The 15,654-nt window shown below is 59.3% G+C and overlaps 1 protein-coding gene across 1 annotated transcript; it reads left to right on the top strand.

Moving 5' to 3' along the window:
• The first annotated feature begins 1,111 nt into the window (after positions 1 to 1,111).
• On the top strand, positions 1,112 to 8,746 carry Stmn3 (stathmin 3). The gene is made up of 5 exons (XM_042672255.1): positions 1,112 to 1,196; positions 6,242 to 6,337; positions 6,580 to 6,755; positions 7,854 to 8,045; positions 8,481 to 8,746. Exons 1-5 carry the CDS (start codon positions 1,178 to 1,180, stop codon positions 8,538 to 8,540), a joined length of 543 nt encoding a protein of 180 aa, XP_042528189.1. The 5' UTR covers positions 1,112 to 1,177; the 3' UTR covers positions 8,541 to 8,746.
• Positions 8,747 to 15,654: the final 6,908 nt, after the last annotated feature.

The raw sequence follows: 15,654 nt of genomic DNA, 5'->3' as shown, positions 1-15,654 counted from the left end.
TGGGTTCAATTCCTCAGCACCACATAAGCAAAAAAGAAAAAAAGCCGGAAGTGGCACTGTGGCTCAAGTGGTAGAGTGCTAGCCTTGAGCTGAAGAGCTGAGGGACAGCGCCCAGGCCCAGAGTTCAGGCCCACGACCGGACCCCCCCCCCCCAAAAAAATAAAGAGCTTCTGTAATTAGGTCAGACCCATTGGGTGAAATTCCTTCTGAAGGTTTTCTGTAAGCATTGGATCCACAGTCCCAGACCAGGTATGAATGGAGGCAGAAGAGTTTGCAAGCCTGGTGACCCAGGCACCCTTAGGGTTAGGCTCATCCCTGACTTTCACCTTTCTGACCTGTCTCATTTCCTCACACATCTAGGAGTGAATAGCTTGTAGAGCAAACCCTTCTCTCTTGGCTTCAGAGGAAACGGGTGAGGTTGCCCCTGCCTTCCAGGAAGCACACATTCAGCGCTTGCACACCCTTCTCCACCTGCTGGGGTCTGGTATCCTGGTTTCCTCTCATACCAAGAAATAAAGCCCAGAGGAGTCAGAAAACAAAATGTCAGAACTAGGGTTGGAACCTGTCTCATTCTCACCTCACCACCCCACGTTCCTTTCTCTACGCAGACCCTTTCTACCTCCTGGGCACGGAGATGCTCCTAGGAGCCCTTCCATGCCGGTGCCCGCCTTCTTGGCCCATAAATCCGTGTGTTCCAGCCTCTGCAGCCTCTTCGGGCTCAGCTACGCCCCGGCTCTGCCAGGCCCACGGGGGCAGGGTCACCCCCACACCCTCCCAAACCACACACGGTGGTGGGTGGAGACTGGGGGCTTGAGGCAGCCCTGCCGCCTCCCCTCCTCCTCCCCTTTCTTCCCCCCTCCTCCCCCTTCTTCCCCCCTCCTTCCCCCACCCCCCTCCATCTTTCCTGGCCGCCTCCCTGCCAATCCAATCCTCTCCTCTCTCCCCCTCGCTCCCCCCTCTCCTCCCTCCATCCTCTCTGTCCTTCCGTCCATCCTCTCTGCAGCCTCCCTCCCTCCCTCTGCTTTCTCCATCCCTCGCTCCTCTCGTCCTCCCGCCCCGCGCGCGCGCCCTCGCTCCCTCCCGCTCCCGCCCGCCCGGCACTGCCGCATTCGCTGACTGCAGCTCCAGCCGCCGCCCGCGTCTCTCCGGCCTCCGAGCCCCGGCCGCCGCCAGCACCATGGCCAGCACCGTGTCGGGTAGGAGCCGGGCCCCGGGTCCAAAGGGGGGCCGCGGGTCGGGAGGCCGGGGGCGCCGGGGCCCGGGGGTGGCCGGGCCGGGCCCGCAGCGCCCGCCGAGCGGGGCGCGGGCCCTGCGGTGCGTGATGCAGGCGCGGGGGGGGGGGTGAGTTCCTGCCGCAGGGACCGCAGACCTGGCGCGGGCCGAGGCTCCGGGAGCGCGCCCGTGCCCGCGGGGTGTGTGCCGGCCGTGCGTGTGCCCGCGGGGGTGTGTGCCCGCCGTGCGTGTGTCTGCGGGTGTATGCCCAAGGGGTGTGTGCCCGCCGTGCGTGTCTGTGGGGTGTGTGCCCGCCGTGCGTGTGCCCGCGGGGTGTGTGCCTGCGGGGTGTGCCCGCCGTGCGTGTGCCCGCGGGGTGTGTGCCCGCCGTGCATGTGCCTGCGGGGTGTGTGCCCGCCGTGCGTGCCCGCCATGTGTGTCTGCGGGGTGCGTGCCTGCGGGGTGTGTGGCCGCCGTGCGTGTGCCGCGGGGTGCGTGCCTGCGGGGTGTGTGTGTGCCCGCCGTGCGTGTGCCGCGGGGTGCGTGCCCGCCGTGCGTGTGCCCGCGGGGCGTTAGTAGAAAGGGCGGGGCCCTCTGCAGGAGGGGGCGAGGGAAGTACGGAGGAGCCCGGAGAGGGCGAGGCGGAATCGCAGGGCGAGCAGGACCGAGCGCGGCGCCCGTCTGGCGCGCCGCCATTCGCACCGCGGCTCCGGGGTCAGCGGCCGGGGTGCAGGGTTCATTCCCGAACCTTCCCAGGGAGCCCTCCTGCCCGAGAGCGGCCCGGACGCTGGAGAGCTCCGCCACGCTCCCAGCCCCACCCGGCGGCTCCGCGCTCGCCGCGCCCACCCGGCGGCTCCGCCCTCGCCACGCCCACCCGACGCTCGCCACGCCCCACCCCGCGGCCCCGCCCTCGCCACGCCCCACCCCGCGGCCCCGCCCTCGCCACGCCCCACCCGGCGGCCCCCGCTCGCCACGCCCACCCGGCGCTCGCCACGCCCCACCCAGCGGCCCCGCCCTCGCCACGCCCACCCGGCGGCTCCGCGCTCGCCACGCCCACCCGGCGGCTCCGCCCTCGCCACGCCCCACCCGGCGGCTCCTTTTTCCCCCAGCACCTGTGTGTGCGGGCGTCTGTCCCGGCCACCGCCTCCGCCCCGCAGCACGTATCCCGCACCCCGCGGGCGCACCACCAAGCTCCGCCGCGGCAGCTCCCGCCGCGGTCTCCCCGCGCCCCCGGAGCCGGGTTTGGCGAGGAGGTGACTGGCGCGCCCGGCTGAGGGTCCCCGGCCCTCCCGCGCCCTCGGGAAGCTCCCCGTGCGTGGCTTCTTGGCCCACCCTGCTCTCCGCGCCTCCCGGCCTCCCGCGCATCCCCAGATCTCGGGCGGCGGGGACCCGCGCCGCGCGCCTAGGCTCCAGTCTCGGCCCGGGACGCCTTCTCTACCCCGCCGGGCTGGCTGCGGGCCAGCTCCCCGCCCCGAAGCCGGCTCCGCTCCCCACAGGGTCGGTCCACGCCCGTCCTCTTCCGGTCCGTTGGCTCCTCGAGGGCCCGTCTTCCGGGAAGGAAGCTCCGCAGGGGCACGTCTGTAGCTCCTCCTCCCTCCCCCGACCGCGGCCGCGCACCGGCCCCCAGGCCTTCTCTGCAGCTCTCCCGACGGCGCAGGGCTCATGGCCAGCCAGCTGGCCTCCCTGACCCCGAGGGCCTGCCCCAGGAGCAGGTGACAGCTACCAGGTCCTTAAGCTGCTCCCTGTCTGCAGCCCGCTGCAGCCCCTTTTCCTTTCAGGCACAAGCGGAGGACCTCCGAGAAGATATCCAGCCCCAAGTACTGGCCCGTAAGACAATCCATTTGGGGTTTTGGATGCGTGAAGAGGAAGAATGATCTGAGAGATCGTTCCGGAGTCTGTTAACAGGAAGGCGGGGGCTGAGTCAAGCCTGCCTGGCCTCTCCTTGGATGCAGGTTCATCCTTGCTCCAGCCCAGAGGCTCTCTTACCCGCCCCTCCTCTCTTACCCTGAGCACAGGGCTGGATGCCCCCAAGTCTTTTGACCGGATGCTGCCTGTAAACAGGGCTTCTGCTTCCCTTGTTGAATTTGCTTCAATAACACAAATAGTACACGAGTAGATTTTGCTTTTGAAAGAATAAAACCACAATTCAAGCCAAAGCTCTTTGAGGCCTGTTCCTCTCCTGACCCTCTCTCCATTTCTCTTTGAACCCTCTTGACGACAATGAGCAAGATGTGGCTTCTTCCCCTCAGAACCTCTCCTTGGTTCTGGTCTTCCCTGGGATTCCTTTCTGCTCCGTGAAAGCCTCTTGGCTCTGTGTTGCTTTCAAATTAGTCCAGGTCAGCAGGAAATTAGATCAAATATAAACACTTGCAGAAAGGTTGTGGAAAGATCCAGTTCATCACAAAGTGTTTGATCATTTCTTCTGTGTCTTCTTTCTACACTAACAGTTTTCCCAATTCCACATCAACACAGTTTAAAAACATCGTCTGTGTGAAATGTGACCAGAAAGTTTCTTGTCCATCTAAATGCTTGTGCAAATTCTTATCTGTCTTTTCAAAAGACACGGGTAGATAACTGTACACAGCAACTGGATTCCTTCTTCCAATGTAAGAAGGCTTATCTTCAGCTGGGCAATGGTGGCTCACACACAGGAGGCTGAGCCAGCTTGGGCAGGAAAGTCCGTGAAACTTATCTTCAGTAAGCCACCAGAAAACCAGGAATGGCGCTGTGGCTCAAGTGGTAGAGGGCTTGCCTTGAGCTGAAGAGCTGAGGGACAGTGTCCAGACTCAGAGTTTTTTAAAAAAAAAAAAAGCTTATCTTCAGCCCAGGAGGTTGCTGCCTGGGTCTTAGAGTCTTCTAGTTTTTGGAAGCTGCTAGCCTGATGGAAGGAACATAGACCATCTGGAACGGTCCTTTGAGGAATGCTCCTCATGTTTCCCTGTAAGCCGGGCCCCACTGTCTCCCCTATGGAACAGGGTAGCTTACAGAATTCTTGGGCGTTGCTGAAACAATGGGCCACATGCCTAAGCTTTTGAGTTGGCTCACAGAGAATGAACCATGAACAGCCAGATTAATCCTCGAGCAGGAGACATCTTCTCTGACATGAGGTCAGGGATATCATTGCCAGGTTCATCTCTTTTTCTGCTTGGACTCAAGCAGGAACACTGGCTGGTAGGCACTTGATCTAGAAGGGCAAGATGTGGGCTGTGGTGCTGAATAGATGGATCCCTTCGTTGTCCTTGATGGCACCTGGGGCCCAAGCCTACATGGAAGGGCAAAGGCCTGGCTTTGTCTCTCAGTAGCTATCCTATCCCTGGGGAAATCAGGGAGGACTGAGGGCTTCAGTCAGACTTACAGCTCAAAAGGGACTGCCCATTTAAGCACAGATGTACATGTTGGTAGCTTTTGCTATTTGGGATACCTAGAAAGGATCGATTGAAACAAAATTTCAAGCTCAGACTGGGCAACAAAGCAAGAAACACAGCAGGCTAAGAGGAAGAACAGGAGAGGAGGTGAGGATACTGTTTACATGGGTGGTGGCCCTAGTCATGAAAGCGATGGATAATTTTGTCTGTTGGGAAGGGAGAGGGAAGGTTGTAATGGGGACATACAAGCCACAGAGAGAAGTGACACAGAATTGTAGAGAAAGACAACCAGAAGACTAGACCACACAGAGGGGTTGTGGCCAGAGATAAACAAGGCTATAAGCACAATGGCAGGTCGACTCAGGAAGGCAGAAAGACAGATACAAGTGCCTTAGTCTGGACATTGGGCACTTGTGGCTGAGGCCTGTACTCCTAGCTACTCAGGAGGTTGAGATCCGAGGATCTTGACTAAAAACTAGACCAGGCAGGAAAGTCTGTGAGACTCTCATCTCCAAAAACTTAAACTACTAAAAAGCCAGAAGTGGAGCTGTGGCTGAACTGGTAGAGTACCAGCCTAGAGCAAAAAAGCTCAGGAATAGTGTCCTGAGATCAAGCCCCATGATCACATACAGAACAAAAAGTGTCCTAGTGTGTCCAGACTGACACAGCAAAACACCCAAGGCTGCTGGCTCCCGGGCAGCACACATTCATTCCTCACAGAATAAATGAGGAGCGATGAGACCATCATGGTCAGGGTACCACTTGGTTTTCTGGTGAGAACTGCTTTCTGGTTCATAGATGCTTCCTTCTTCCTGTGTCCTCACACACTGGAAGGGCTGAGGGAGCACTCTGGACCCTGTGCCGTAAGAGCACACATCCTATCCAGCAGTGCTCCATGGTCATCACCACCTCATCTTCCAAAGGTCTTACTTCCCAGCACTGTGGTGAGGAGGTTAGGATTCCAGTATGTGAATTTTGGTAGAACATAAACACAACTACAGGCAGGGAGAAGACACAAGTTGGGCATGGTAGAACAAGCCCACTAGTGTGCAGAACACTAGTGTTCTGAAGGCGCAGGCGGAAGGATTCAGAGTGTGAGGCCACCCCCAGCTATATGGCAACACTGTCTCAAAACAAACAGAGATGCAGGAGAATGCAATGGAAAAGCCAAGGAGAAAACCACTGGAGTGGAGAGATGGAAGGGGAGGGCGCTGGGGGCTCTCGCCTGTCATCCTAGCTACTCAGGAGGCTGAGATCTGAGGATCACGGTTCAAAGCCAGCCCAGGCAGCAAAGTCCGTGAGACTCTTATCTCCAATTAACTATCAGAAAAACAGAAGTGGCGCTGTGGCTCAACTGGTAGAGCACTTGCCTTGAGTTGAAGAGCTGAGGGACAGCGCCCAGGCCCAGGGTTCAAGACCCACAACCGGACCCCCCCCCACACCAAAAAAAGTCTCTAAGACACATATCCATTGAACCACCAAGTGGTAGAGCACTAGCCTTGAGCAAAAAAAATTCATAGCACGCAGAACCTGAGTTTGAGCACCATGCAGAGAGGCACTGCCAGACTCAAATTCCAGAGGCAGCAGTGGGACTCTGAGAGGCAGACCTCAGGTACAGGGTCAGTAGGTGATGGCCCCTGCTCACCCTGGCCTCACACCCACAGCCTACAAGGAGAAGATGAAGGAGCTGTCCGTGCTGTCACTAATCTGCTCCTGCTTCTACTCACAGCCTCACCCCAACACCATCTACCAGTATGGGGGTAAGTGTGCCCACTCTGCTGCTGGCCCTACCCAGCTGGGTACTGCCCGCCCGCCTTCTCCTGCTTCTGTGGCCCTTCTGACTCCTATGCCCTGGTGACTTCTGCAGAGGGTGCTTCTGGGAGGGGGTGTCAAGCAGCTGCACCCCTCCCTCAGCCTTTGACTGGGGTTTGTGGGGGGGCGTGCCCCTTACCCTGTCCCTGTCTCCGGCCTTCTGAACCTCCCATCTGGTCTTGCTCTGCAGACATGGAGGTGAAGCAGCTGGACAAGCGAGCTTCTGGTCAGAGCTTTGAGGTCATCCTCAAGTCACCTTCTGACCTGTCCCCGGAGAGCCCTGTGCTTTCCTCTCCCCCCAAGAGGAAGGATGCCTCCCTGGAAGAGCTGCAGAAGAGGCTGGAGGCCGCCGAGGAGCGGAGGAAGGCAAGCAACCCCGGCAGGAGTTCTGGCGGAGGAGGCCCCAGGCCCGGAGCCGGAAGGGGCAGGGCGGTGACCCGGGGATCCGAGGAGGGGCGGGTGCCGGCCAGCGGGAGGCGGAACCACACACGGGGGGGGGGGGGGTGGACGACGGGGTGTCAGGCGGGGGTTCCCGGGAAGGCGGTGTGGGCTCCGTCCCCTCCGCCCCCTCCTCCCAGCCAGCTCCACAGCGGGAGCCCGGGGCAGGGGTGCGGGGAGCCACACGCAGCCCTTCCCCAGCGGGGCGAGACTGTGGCGCCGGCAGCTCTGCCCGCACCCCGCACCCCGGGACCGCACCTCGGGCATCGGGCCGGGGCAGCCGCGCTGCGGGGCGCTCGCGGGGAGGGGCGGAGACGAGCCAGCCCGAGCCCAGGCGGTGCGGGGCTGGGCTGTCGGCGGGGTCCTGGGAGGGCGGGAGGGGGGAGAGTCCCGGGGGAGAGGAGTCCTGGGAGGGGGGGAGTCCCGGGAGGGCGGGGGAGTCCCGGGGGGGGCGGGAGGGGGGAGTCCCGGGAGGGCGGGGGAGTCGGGGGGGGAGTCCCAGAAGGGCGGGGGGGGGCCCCGGGAGGGCGGGAGGGGGGGGGAGTCCCGGGGGAGAGGAGTCCTGGGAGGGGGGGGAGTCCCGGGAGGGCGGGGGAGTCCCGGGGGGGGCGGGAGGGGGGAGTCCCGGGAGGGCGGGGGAGTCCCGGGGGGGGCGGGAGGGGGGAGTCCCGGGAGGGCGGGGGAGTCCGGGGGGGGGAGTCCCAGAAGGGCGGGGGGGGGGCCCCGGGAGGGCGGGATGGGGGGAGTCCCGGGAGGGCGGGGGAGTCCCGGGGGGGGCGGGGGAGTCCGGGGGGGAGTCCCAGAAGGGCGGGGGGGGGGCCCCGGGAGGGCGGGATGGGGGGAGTCCCGGGAGGGCGGGGGAGTCCCGGGGGGGGCGGGGGAGTCCGGGGGGGAGTCCCAGAAGGGCGGGGGGAGTCCCGGGAGGGCGGGAGGGGGGGGAGTCCCAGAAGGGCGGGGGGGGGGGGTCCCGGGAGGCGGGGTTCCCGGGAGGGCAGGTCTGAGCCTCCGCCCCGGCCCCCCGCGCAGACTCAGGAGGCACAGGTGCTGAAGCACCTGGCGGAGCGGCGTGAGCACGAGCGCGAGGTGCTGCACAAGGCGCTGGAGGAGAACAACAACTTCAGTCGCCAGGCAGAAGAGAAGCTCAACTACAAGATGGAGCTCAGCAAGGAGATCCGCGAGGCGCACCTGGCGGCGCTGCGCGAGCGGCTACGGGAGAAGGTGGGCGGGGCCTGAGCTGGCGCGCCGCGGGGCGGAGCCTGGCACTCCGTGGGCGGAACTTGAGGGGCGGGGCCCGGGGCGGGCTTGAGGGGCGGGGCCCGGGGCGGGGCTTGAGGGGCGGGGCCCGGGGCGGGGCTTGAGGGGCGGGGCCTGCTGCTCCGCGGGGAGTCTGGTAGTCAGTGAGCAGGTCAGTGGCGGAGCTTGAGGGCCCGGCAGGGCGGACCGCGCCGCACCGCGCCTCACGGTAGGGGCCTCTTCTTCCCTTCTGTCGGGCACTGCGGAAGCGCACGCCGGTCCAGAACCGGGCCTAGTGGGACCCGGCGTGGGCGAGCTGGCGCTGAAGTCCAGCTCCGGGAAGGGGCGCCCTCTCTCCGGTGGGGAGTCGGGAGGCCGCGGCCCGGCCCAGGCCCGTCTCAAGCCCGTCCCTCGTCGCAGGAGCTGCACGCGGCCGAGGTGCGCAGGAACAAGGAGCAGCGGGAGGAGAGGTCGGGCTGAGGCGCGCGCCCGCGGCCGCCCGCCCAGCTGTGCGCACGCGCCCTCGGTTCCTCTCCCGCCCTGTCCTCCGCACCCCCCGCTTCCAGCGGCCCCCCGCGCCCTCGTAGTGTCCCCGGCCGCGGCCCCGGAGGGGTCCGACGCCAGGCCGGGCGTGGCCGGCCCTCTTAGTGGATGTGTTGGCAACCTTAATAAAGCTAGTGGAAGTGGCCCGGAGAGGAGTCGTGCTCGTGTCTGGGGCCCTCCTGCGGGACGGCGGGTGCCGGCCCGCGGCTGGCTGGGGCCGGGCGGCCTTGGACGTGCTAACGGGGGTCCTCCGGGCCTGTGCGGGCGCCGTGAGCGCACCTGCGCGCTGCGCCGCGCGGCTCGGGAAGCGGCTGCGCCGTGGCGCCGTGCGGGGGCCGGGACGCACCGTGCCTCGGTCCTGCGCTTTCCAGGCGGTGTCAGCTGCCTCTTCCCCACACAGCCCCCTGCAGCCGCGGCCCGGGCCTGAGCGGGACCCTGCGGGCTGCTGGGTGTGAAGTGAGGAGCACGTGCCCCTTCACGATCGCCGGTCCTCAGCCTCATCACACAACACTGCGGGGCCTCTGTGCGGGAGCTCCTAGCGGGGGTGTGAGTGGGCTCGGGACCTGTGTCGGCACCCACCACCCCTCTTCCTGTTTCCACAAGACAGACCCCAGAGTGAACAAGAAGCCAGGCGGGAACCCAACATGGCGCTTTTGTGCGACCCAGAGATTTCTCCCATGTGGCAGCTCTCCTGTGCTGATACCCGAATGAACAGAGAAAACACCAGTGTTTTTAGAAATGACTGCTTTGTTCCGTGTACTCTGAGCTCCCCATGGGTCAGGGAACTGAGCACACTGTGAGCGCGTCCGTACACTCCAGGCCGACATCAGGTGCGTGTCTCTACCACCGCCTCTGGAATCACTCCTTCACAATTCCCAGTGCTTATCAGCTGACAAGCTTTGCTGACTCCCCCCTGCGGATTTCTCTTATTTACCTGAAACTATTGCCTGGCTCCAGTGGTTACTGGTTTTTGGAGTGTAGTTCAGGAGTAGATCAAATGTTTGACCTGTGACCAGCCTTTAGTTTAATCCGTATCACCAAAAAGCCAGAAAATAACTTTTGGGGCTGGGAATGTGGCTTAATGGTAGAGTGCTTGCCTAGCATGCATGAAGCCTGGGCTCAATTCCTTGGTACCACATACACAGAAAAATCTGGAAGTGGCACTGTGGCTCAAGTGGTAGAGTGCTAGCCTTGAGCACTGCAAAAGCAGCTCAAGGACAGTGCCAGACCCTGAGTTCAAGCCCCAGGACTGGAAAACAACAACAAAGAAAAACCTTCTCATCATGCACTAATTTCAAACATATAAACAGTTTTAAAAATAAGAGTTTCTACATATACTTCACAGTCTTCCCTAATGTAGGCATCCTACATGTGCCCAATCCAGTTGTTATACCAGAAAATAATCCTGACACTATATTAACTGAAGACTAAAAAAGATTTTCTTTTTCTTTTTTTTTTCTTGGGTCCGGTTGTGGGGCCTGAACTCTGGGCTTGGATGCTGTCCCTCAGCTCTTCAGCTCAAGGCTAGCACTCTACCACTTGAGCCACAGCGCCACTTCCAGTTTTTTTCTTTTTGCTTATGTGGTGCTGAGGAATCAAACCCAGGACTTCATGCATGCAAGGCAAGCGTTCTACCACTGAGCCACCTTCCCAGCCCCGAGATTTTCTGTTTCCAGCATCTTATTTCATGTCATCTTCCCAAATGGTGGCAATTCCACATTCTTTTGAGGCAATGTAGATGAGACTGGGAAACTAAAATCAATAAATATTAAGGGACAGACTGCCACTAGAAGCAGACAAGTGGAAGAATTACAGCAGCTAGTTAAGTTACAAAAATGGACAACAACCTGGGTGCTGGTGGCTCACGCCTGTAATCCCAGCTACTGAGGAGGCTGAGATCTGAGGATCTTGGTTCAAAGCCAGCCTGGGCAGGAACATCTGTGAGACTCGGATCTCCAATAAAAACCACTAGAAAACCAGAAGTGGCACTGTGGCTCAAGCAGTAGAGTGCTTTCCTTCAGCTGAAGAGCTGAGGGACAGCGCCTAAGCCCAGAGTTCAAGCCCCATGACTGACAAAAACAAAAAAAAGGACAATAAGGGGCGATTTGTATTTTCTCCATTGGGATGTTAAGAATTCTTCATGGATATATGGAGATAAGAACTGAAAGGCATTTCTGGCAAAGTGAAGTGTTACAGGCCACCTATTATTCTGGTATTTTGAATAGATGGTAAGCCTACGCTGGTATCATAGGTATCAGCCACCAAAACTGGTTAAAAACTTTTTTTAAGCCACAAGATTTGAAGTAATTAGTTACCATAGTAGCATAAAGTGAATGTAAGTATTTTAGGGGAGACCAGGCAAATCCTGTTCATGTCAAATTTGCTGACTACTTTTCACAACTGCCAGTGACTCAGCCACTAATGCTGATTACTGGAATTCCACTCTAAGGAAGAACTGTCCTGTTTTCCCCTTACTTGATGAAGTACTCACTCTCATTCCTATGTGAACTCCTATGTGGTATGTGGCTCTGGCCATATTCCAGAACTATTAGCAACTGTCGGGTGCTCATTGGCACCAGCTGTGTCTGGTGAGAGCCTTCGGGCTGGTTCACAATCCCTGTCAAGGATCATCTTTTTTGGGAAGCTTTTCTATTTTCTGGTTGCTCACTTAACACTGGCTGTCTTAGATTGCTCAGGCTGCTATAACAAAAATAAACCTAATGTAGCTTAAACACAACAGAAATTTACTGCCAGTTATGGAGGTTGTAAATCCATGATCATGAAATGGCAGATTCAGTGTCTGAAGAGGGCTGTTCCCTGGCTCAGAAATAGCATGTTCTTACTTTGTACTTGTTTGTAGGTAGGCAAAGCATCTCTCTAGTGTTCCTTTTAAAAGTGCATCAATAATCTTACGAAAGTCCTACCTTTTATCATTTTGGTGGATTAGGATTTCACATGTAATTTCCAAGGGAACATGAATGTATAGTTGGCAGCCCCACGAGGAAATTAATCCTGAGAGCACTCCCCATGTCCTCTGCAGACAGAGCTCACTGCAGGGACCACCCATATGCAAATGAAAACTAAGTTCAGGCATTGGAAAGAAGCTGCAGTTGGAGGTGCTTAATGCTTGATCTCCATGATCAATGGGGTCCTGCAGAAAGAACCTCACATTATCTATTTCCCTTTCAGGCCCTCTAGAAGTTGGAGTAGGGTGGCAGCAGTGAGGAACAGGGAGACAGGGAGCATGGGTGAAGAAGGGAAATGGGGTCCCCCGACTTTGGGTCCTAGCTCCCCTCACTGACCAAGAAGCAGGCCCACCATGTCTCCAGCGGTCCCTCAATCCCTGTGCCCTGACCCTTTCAGCATTTTGACCATTATTGTCATTTAGTTCCGCAATAAACAGGACAATAACCCAAACAGCAGCATGGACAAAATCTCATTTACATTTTCTTCCTGTGCTGGTACCACAACTAGAATTCAGAGCTTGTGCTTGGCTTTTTCCGCTAACAGCTGCGTATCTTCTACTTGAGCCACACATAAAGTCCAGCATTTCACTGATTAATTGGAAATGAGAGTGTTGGGACTTTTCTTCACAATCCATTGTGCCCCTCCTGCCCGTCCCCTCCTCCCCCCAACCCATCCTGGGGCATGAACTCAAGCTATCCTCAAGCTTCTTTTGCTCAAGGATAGCACTCACCACTTGAACCACAACGCCACTTCCAGATTTTTCTGTGTATGCATGCTAGGCAGGCAGTCTACCACTAGGCCACATTCCCAGCCCCACGTCTGACTTTTGAACACCAATTCTCATATGTCAGCTTCCTAGGTGGATAGGATTTTATTTTCTCTGGGCCTGAACTCTGGGCCTGGGCGCTGTCCCTGTACTCTTCAGCTCAAGGCCAGCACTCTCCGGCTTGAGCCACAGCACTACTTCTGGTTTTCTATTGGTTTACTGGAGATAAGAGTCTCATGGACTTTCCTGCCCAGGCTGGCTTTGAACTGCCATCCTCAGATCTCTGCCTTCTGAGCAGCTAGGATTACAGGCGTAAGTCACCAGCACCTGGCTTCAAGTTTATTCTTGTGTGTGTGTGCGTTTTGGAATCAGGGCTTGGGCGTGCTGTTCCTGAACTTTTTTTGGTCAAGGCTAGGTAGGGTTCTACCTCTTGAATCATAGCTTTTTGGTGATTAATTAGAGGTAAGAAGGGTCTCATGGACTTACTTCCCTGGGCTAGTTTCAAACAGTCCTCAGATATCAGCCTCCTGAGTAACTAGGGTGGCAGCATGTTTAATTTTTAGTAAGATTTTTCCATAACTGGCTTGAGTACATTCAGCACTGCTGAAAACAGAAAGAAAATGCAACTCTACTAATCCTTCCTGAAGTGTGCCGTGAACCTGTTCCAGCAGCGAGGCCATGTCCCAAACTGGCACTTTCCTTACCGATGGACCAAAATGTAAGAGTGGGGGCACCCAGGGGTCCTGCGGCCTTTCTTCCGTTGTCACTCCGTGACCCCATGCTGAGGGCTCGGCCGGGAGGGGACGGTGACCCCATGCTGAGAGGTGACCCCCCCATGCTAAGGTGACCCTCATGCTGAGAGGTGACCCCCATGCTAAGGTGACCCCCATGCTGAGAGGTGACCCCCCCATGCTAAGGTGACCCTCATGCTGAGAGGTGACCCCCATGCTGAGATGACACCCCCCATGCTGAGATGACCCCCCATGCTGAGAGGTGAACCCCCATGCTGAGAGGTGACCTCCCCATGCTGAGATGACCCCCCATGCTGAGAGGTGAACCCCCATGCTGAGATGACCCCCCCATGCTGAGGTGACCCCCCATGCTGAGAGGTAACCCCCATGCTGAGGTGACCCCCCCATGCTGAGAGGTGACCCCCATGCTGAGGTGACCCCCCCATGCTGAGAGGTGACCCCCATGCTGAGGTGACCCCCTCATGCTGAGAGGTGACCCCATGCTGAGAGGTGACCCCCTCATGCTGAGGTGACCCCCCCATACTGAGAGGTGACCCCCATGCTGAGGTGACCCCCCCATGCTGAGAGGTGACCCCCTCATGCTGAGGTGACCCCCCCATACTGAGAGGTGACCCCCATGCTGAGGTGACCCCCCCATGCTGAGAGGTGACCCCCATGCTGAGAGGTGACCCCATGCTGAGAGGTGACCCCCATGCTGAGGTGACCCCCTCATGCTGAGAGGTGACCCCATGCTGAGAGGTGACCCCCTCATGCTGAGGTGACCCCCCCATACTGAGAGGTGACCCCCATGCTGAGAGGTGAACCCCATGCTGAGGTGACCCCCTCATGCTGAGAGGTGACCCCCATGCTGAGAGGTGACCCCCCATACTGAGAGGTGACCCCCCCATGCTGAGAGGTGACCCCCCATACTGAGGTGACCCCCATGCTGACAGGTGACCCCCCATGTTGAGAGGTGACCCCCATGCTGAGAGGTGACCCCCCATGCTGAGAGGTGACCCCCATGCTGAGAGGTGACCCCCCATGCTAAGAGGTGACCCCCATGCTGAGGTGACCCTCCATCCTGAGAGGTGACCCCCCCATGCTGAGAGGTGACTCCCCATGCTGAGGTGACCCCCCATGCTGAGAGGTGACCCCATGCTGAGGTGACTCCCCATGCTGAGAGGTGACCCCCATGCTGAGATGACCCCCCATGCTGAGAGGTGACCCCCATGCTGAGAGGTGACCCCCCATGCTGAGAGGTGACCCCCATGCTGAGGTGACCCCCATGCTGAGGTGACCCCCATGCTGAGGTGACCCCCATGCTGAGAGGTGACCTCCCATACTGAGAGGTGACCCCCCATACTGAGAGGTGACCCCCATGCTGAGGTGACTCTCCATGCTGAGAGGTGACTCCCCATGCTGAGGTGACCCCCATGCTGAGAGGTAACCCCCATGCTGAGAGGTGACCCCCATGCTGAGGTGACTCCCCATGCTGAGAGGTGACCCCCAAGCTGAGAGGTAACCCCCCCATGCTGAGGTGACCCCCATGTTGAGATGACCCCCATGCTGAGAGGTGACCCTCCATGCTGAGAGGTGACCCCCCCATGCTGAGGTGACCCCCCATGCTGAGAGGTGACCCCTCATGCTGAGAGGTGACTCCCCAAGCTGAGAGGTGACCCCCATGCTGAGATGACCCCCCATGCTGAGAGGTGACCCTCCATGCTGAGGTGACCCCCATGCTGAGAGGTGAACCCCCATGCTGAGGTGACCCCCATGCTGAGAGGTGACCCTCCATGCTGAGGTGACCCCCATGCTGAGAGGTGACCCTCCATGCTGAGAGGTGACCCCCATGCTGAGAGGTGACCCCCATGCTGAGATGACCCCCCATGCTGAGAGGTGACCCCCGATGCTGAGATGACCCCCATGCTGAGAGGTGACCCTCCATGCTGAGAGGTGACCCCCCCATGCTGAGGTGACCCCCCCATGCTGAGAGGTGACCCCCCCATGCTGAGATGACCCCCATACTGAGAGATGACCCTCCATGCTGAGAGATGACCGCCATGCTGAGGTGACCCCCATGCTGAGAGATGACCCCCATGCTGAGAGATGACTCCCATGCTGAGATGACCTCCATGCTTAGGTGACCCCCCCATGCTGAGAGGTGACCCCCCCATGCTGAGAGGTGACCCCCCATGCTGAGAGGTGACCCTCCATGCTGAGAGGTGACCCCCATGCTGAGAGGTGACCCTCCATGCTGAGAGGTGACCCCCATGCTGAGAGGTGACCCTCCATGCTGAGGTGACCCCCATGCTGAGAGGTGACCCCCCCATGCTGAGATGACCCCCATGTTGAGATGACCCTCCATGCTGAGAGATGACCCCCATGCTGAGAGATGACCCTCCATGCTGAGAGGTAACCCCCATGCTGAGAGATGACCCCCATGCTGAGATGACCCCCATGCTGAGAGATGACCCTCCATGCTGAGAGATGACCCCCATGCTGAGAGATGACCCCCATGCTGAGATGACCTCCATGCTGAGAGGTGACCCCCATGCTGAGAGATGACCCCCATGCTGAGATGACCTCC

This window comes from Dipodomys spectabilis, unplaced genomic scaffold, assembly GCF_019054845.1.
Source record: "Dipodomys spectabilis isolate Male_0828 unplaced genomic scaffold, ASM1905484v1 ptg000692l, whole genome shotgun sequence".
Lineage (NCBI taxonomy): Eukaryota > Metazoa > Chordata > Mammalia > Rodentia > Heteromyidae > Dipodomys > Dipodomys spectabilis.
Note: the sequence above shows the minus strand (reverse complement) of the source record. Positions and strands in the feature narration are given on the sequence as shown.

What these genes read in the sequence shown, in the direction of transcription:
- Stmn3 (XM_042672255.1), top strand. An exon ending in CACCATCTACCAGTATGGGG is followed by an intron (nt 6,338 to 6,579) that starts GTAAGTGTGCCC and finishes CTTGCTCTGCAG; the next exon opens with ACATGGAGGTGAAGCAGCTG. An exon ending in CCGCCGAGGAGCGGAGGAAG is followed by an intron (nt 6,756 to 7,853) that starts GCAAGCAACCCC and finishes CCCCCCGCGCAG; the next exon opens with ACTCAGGAGGCACAGGTGCT.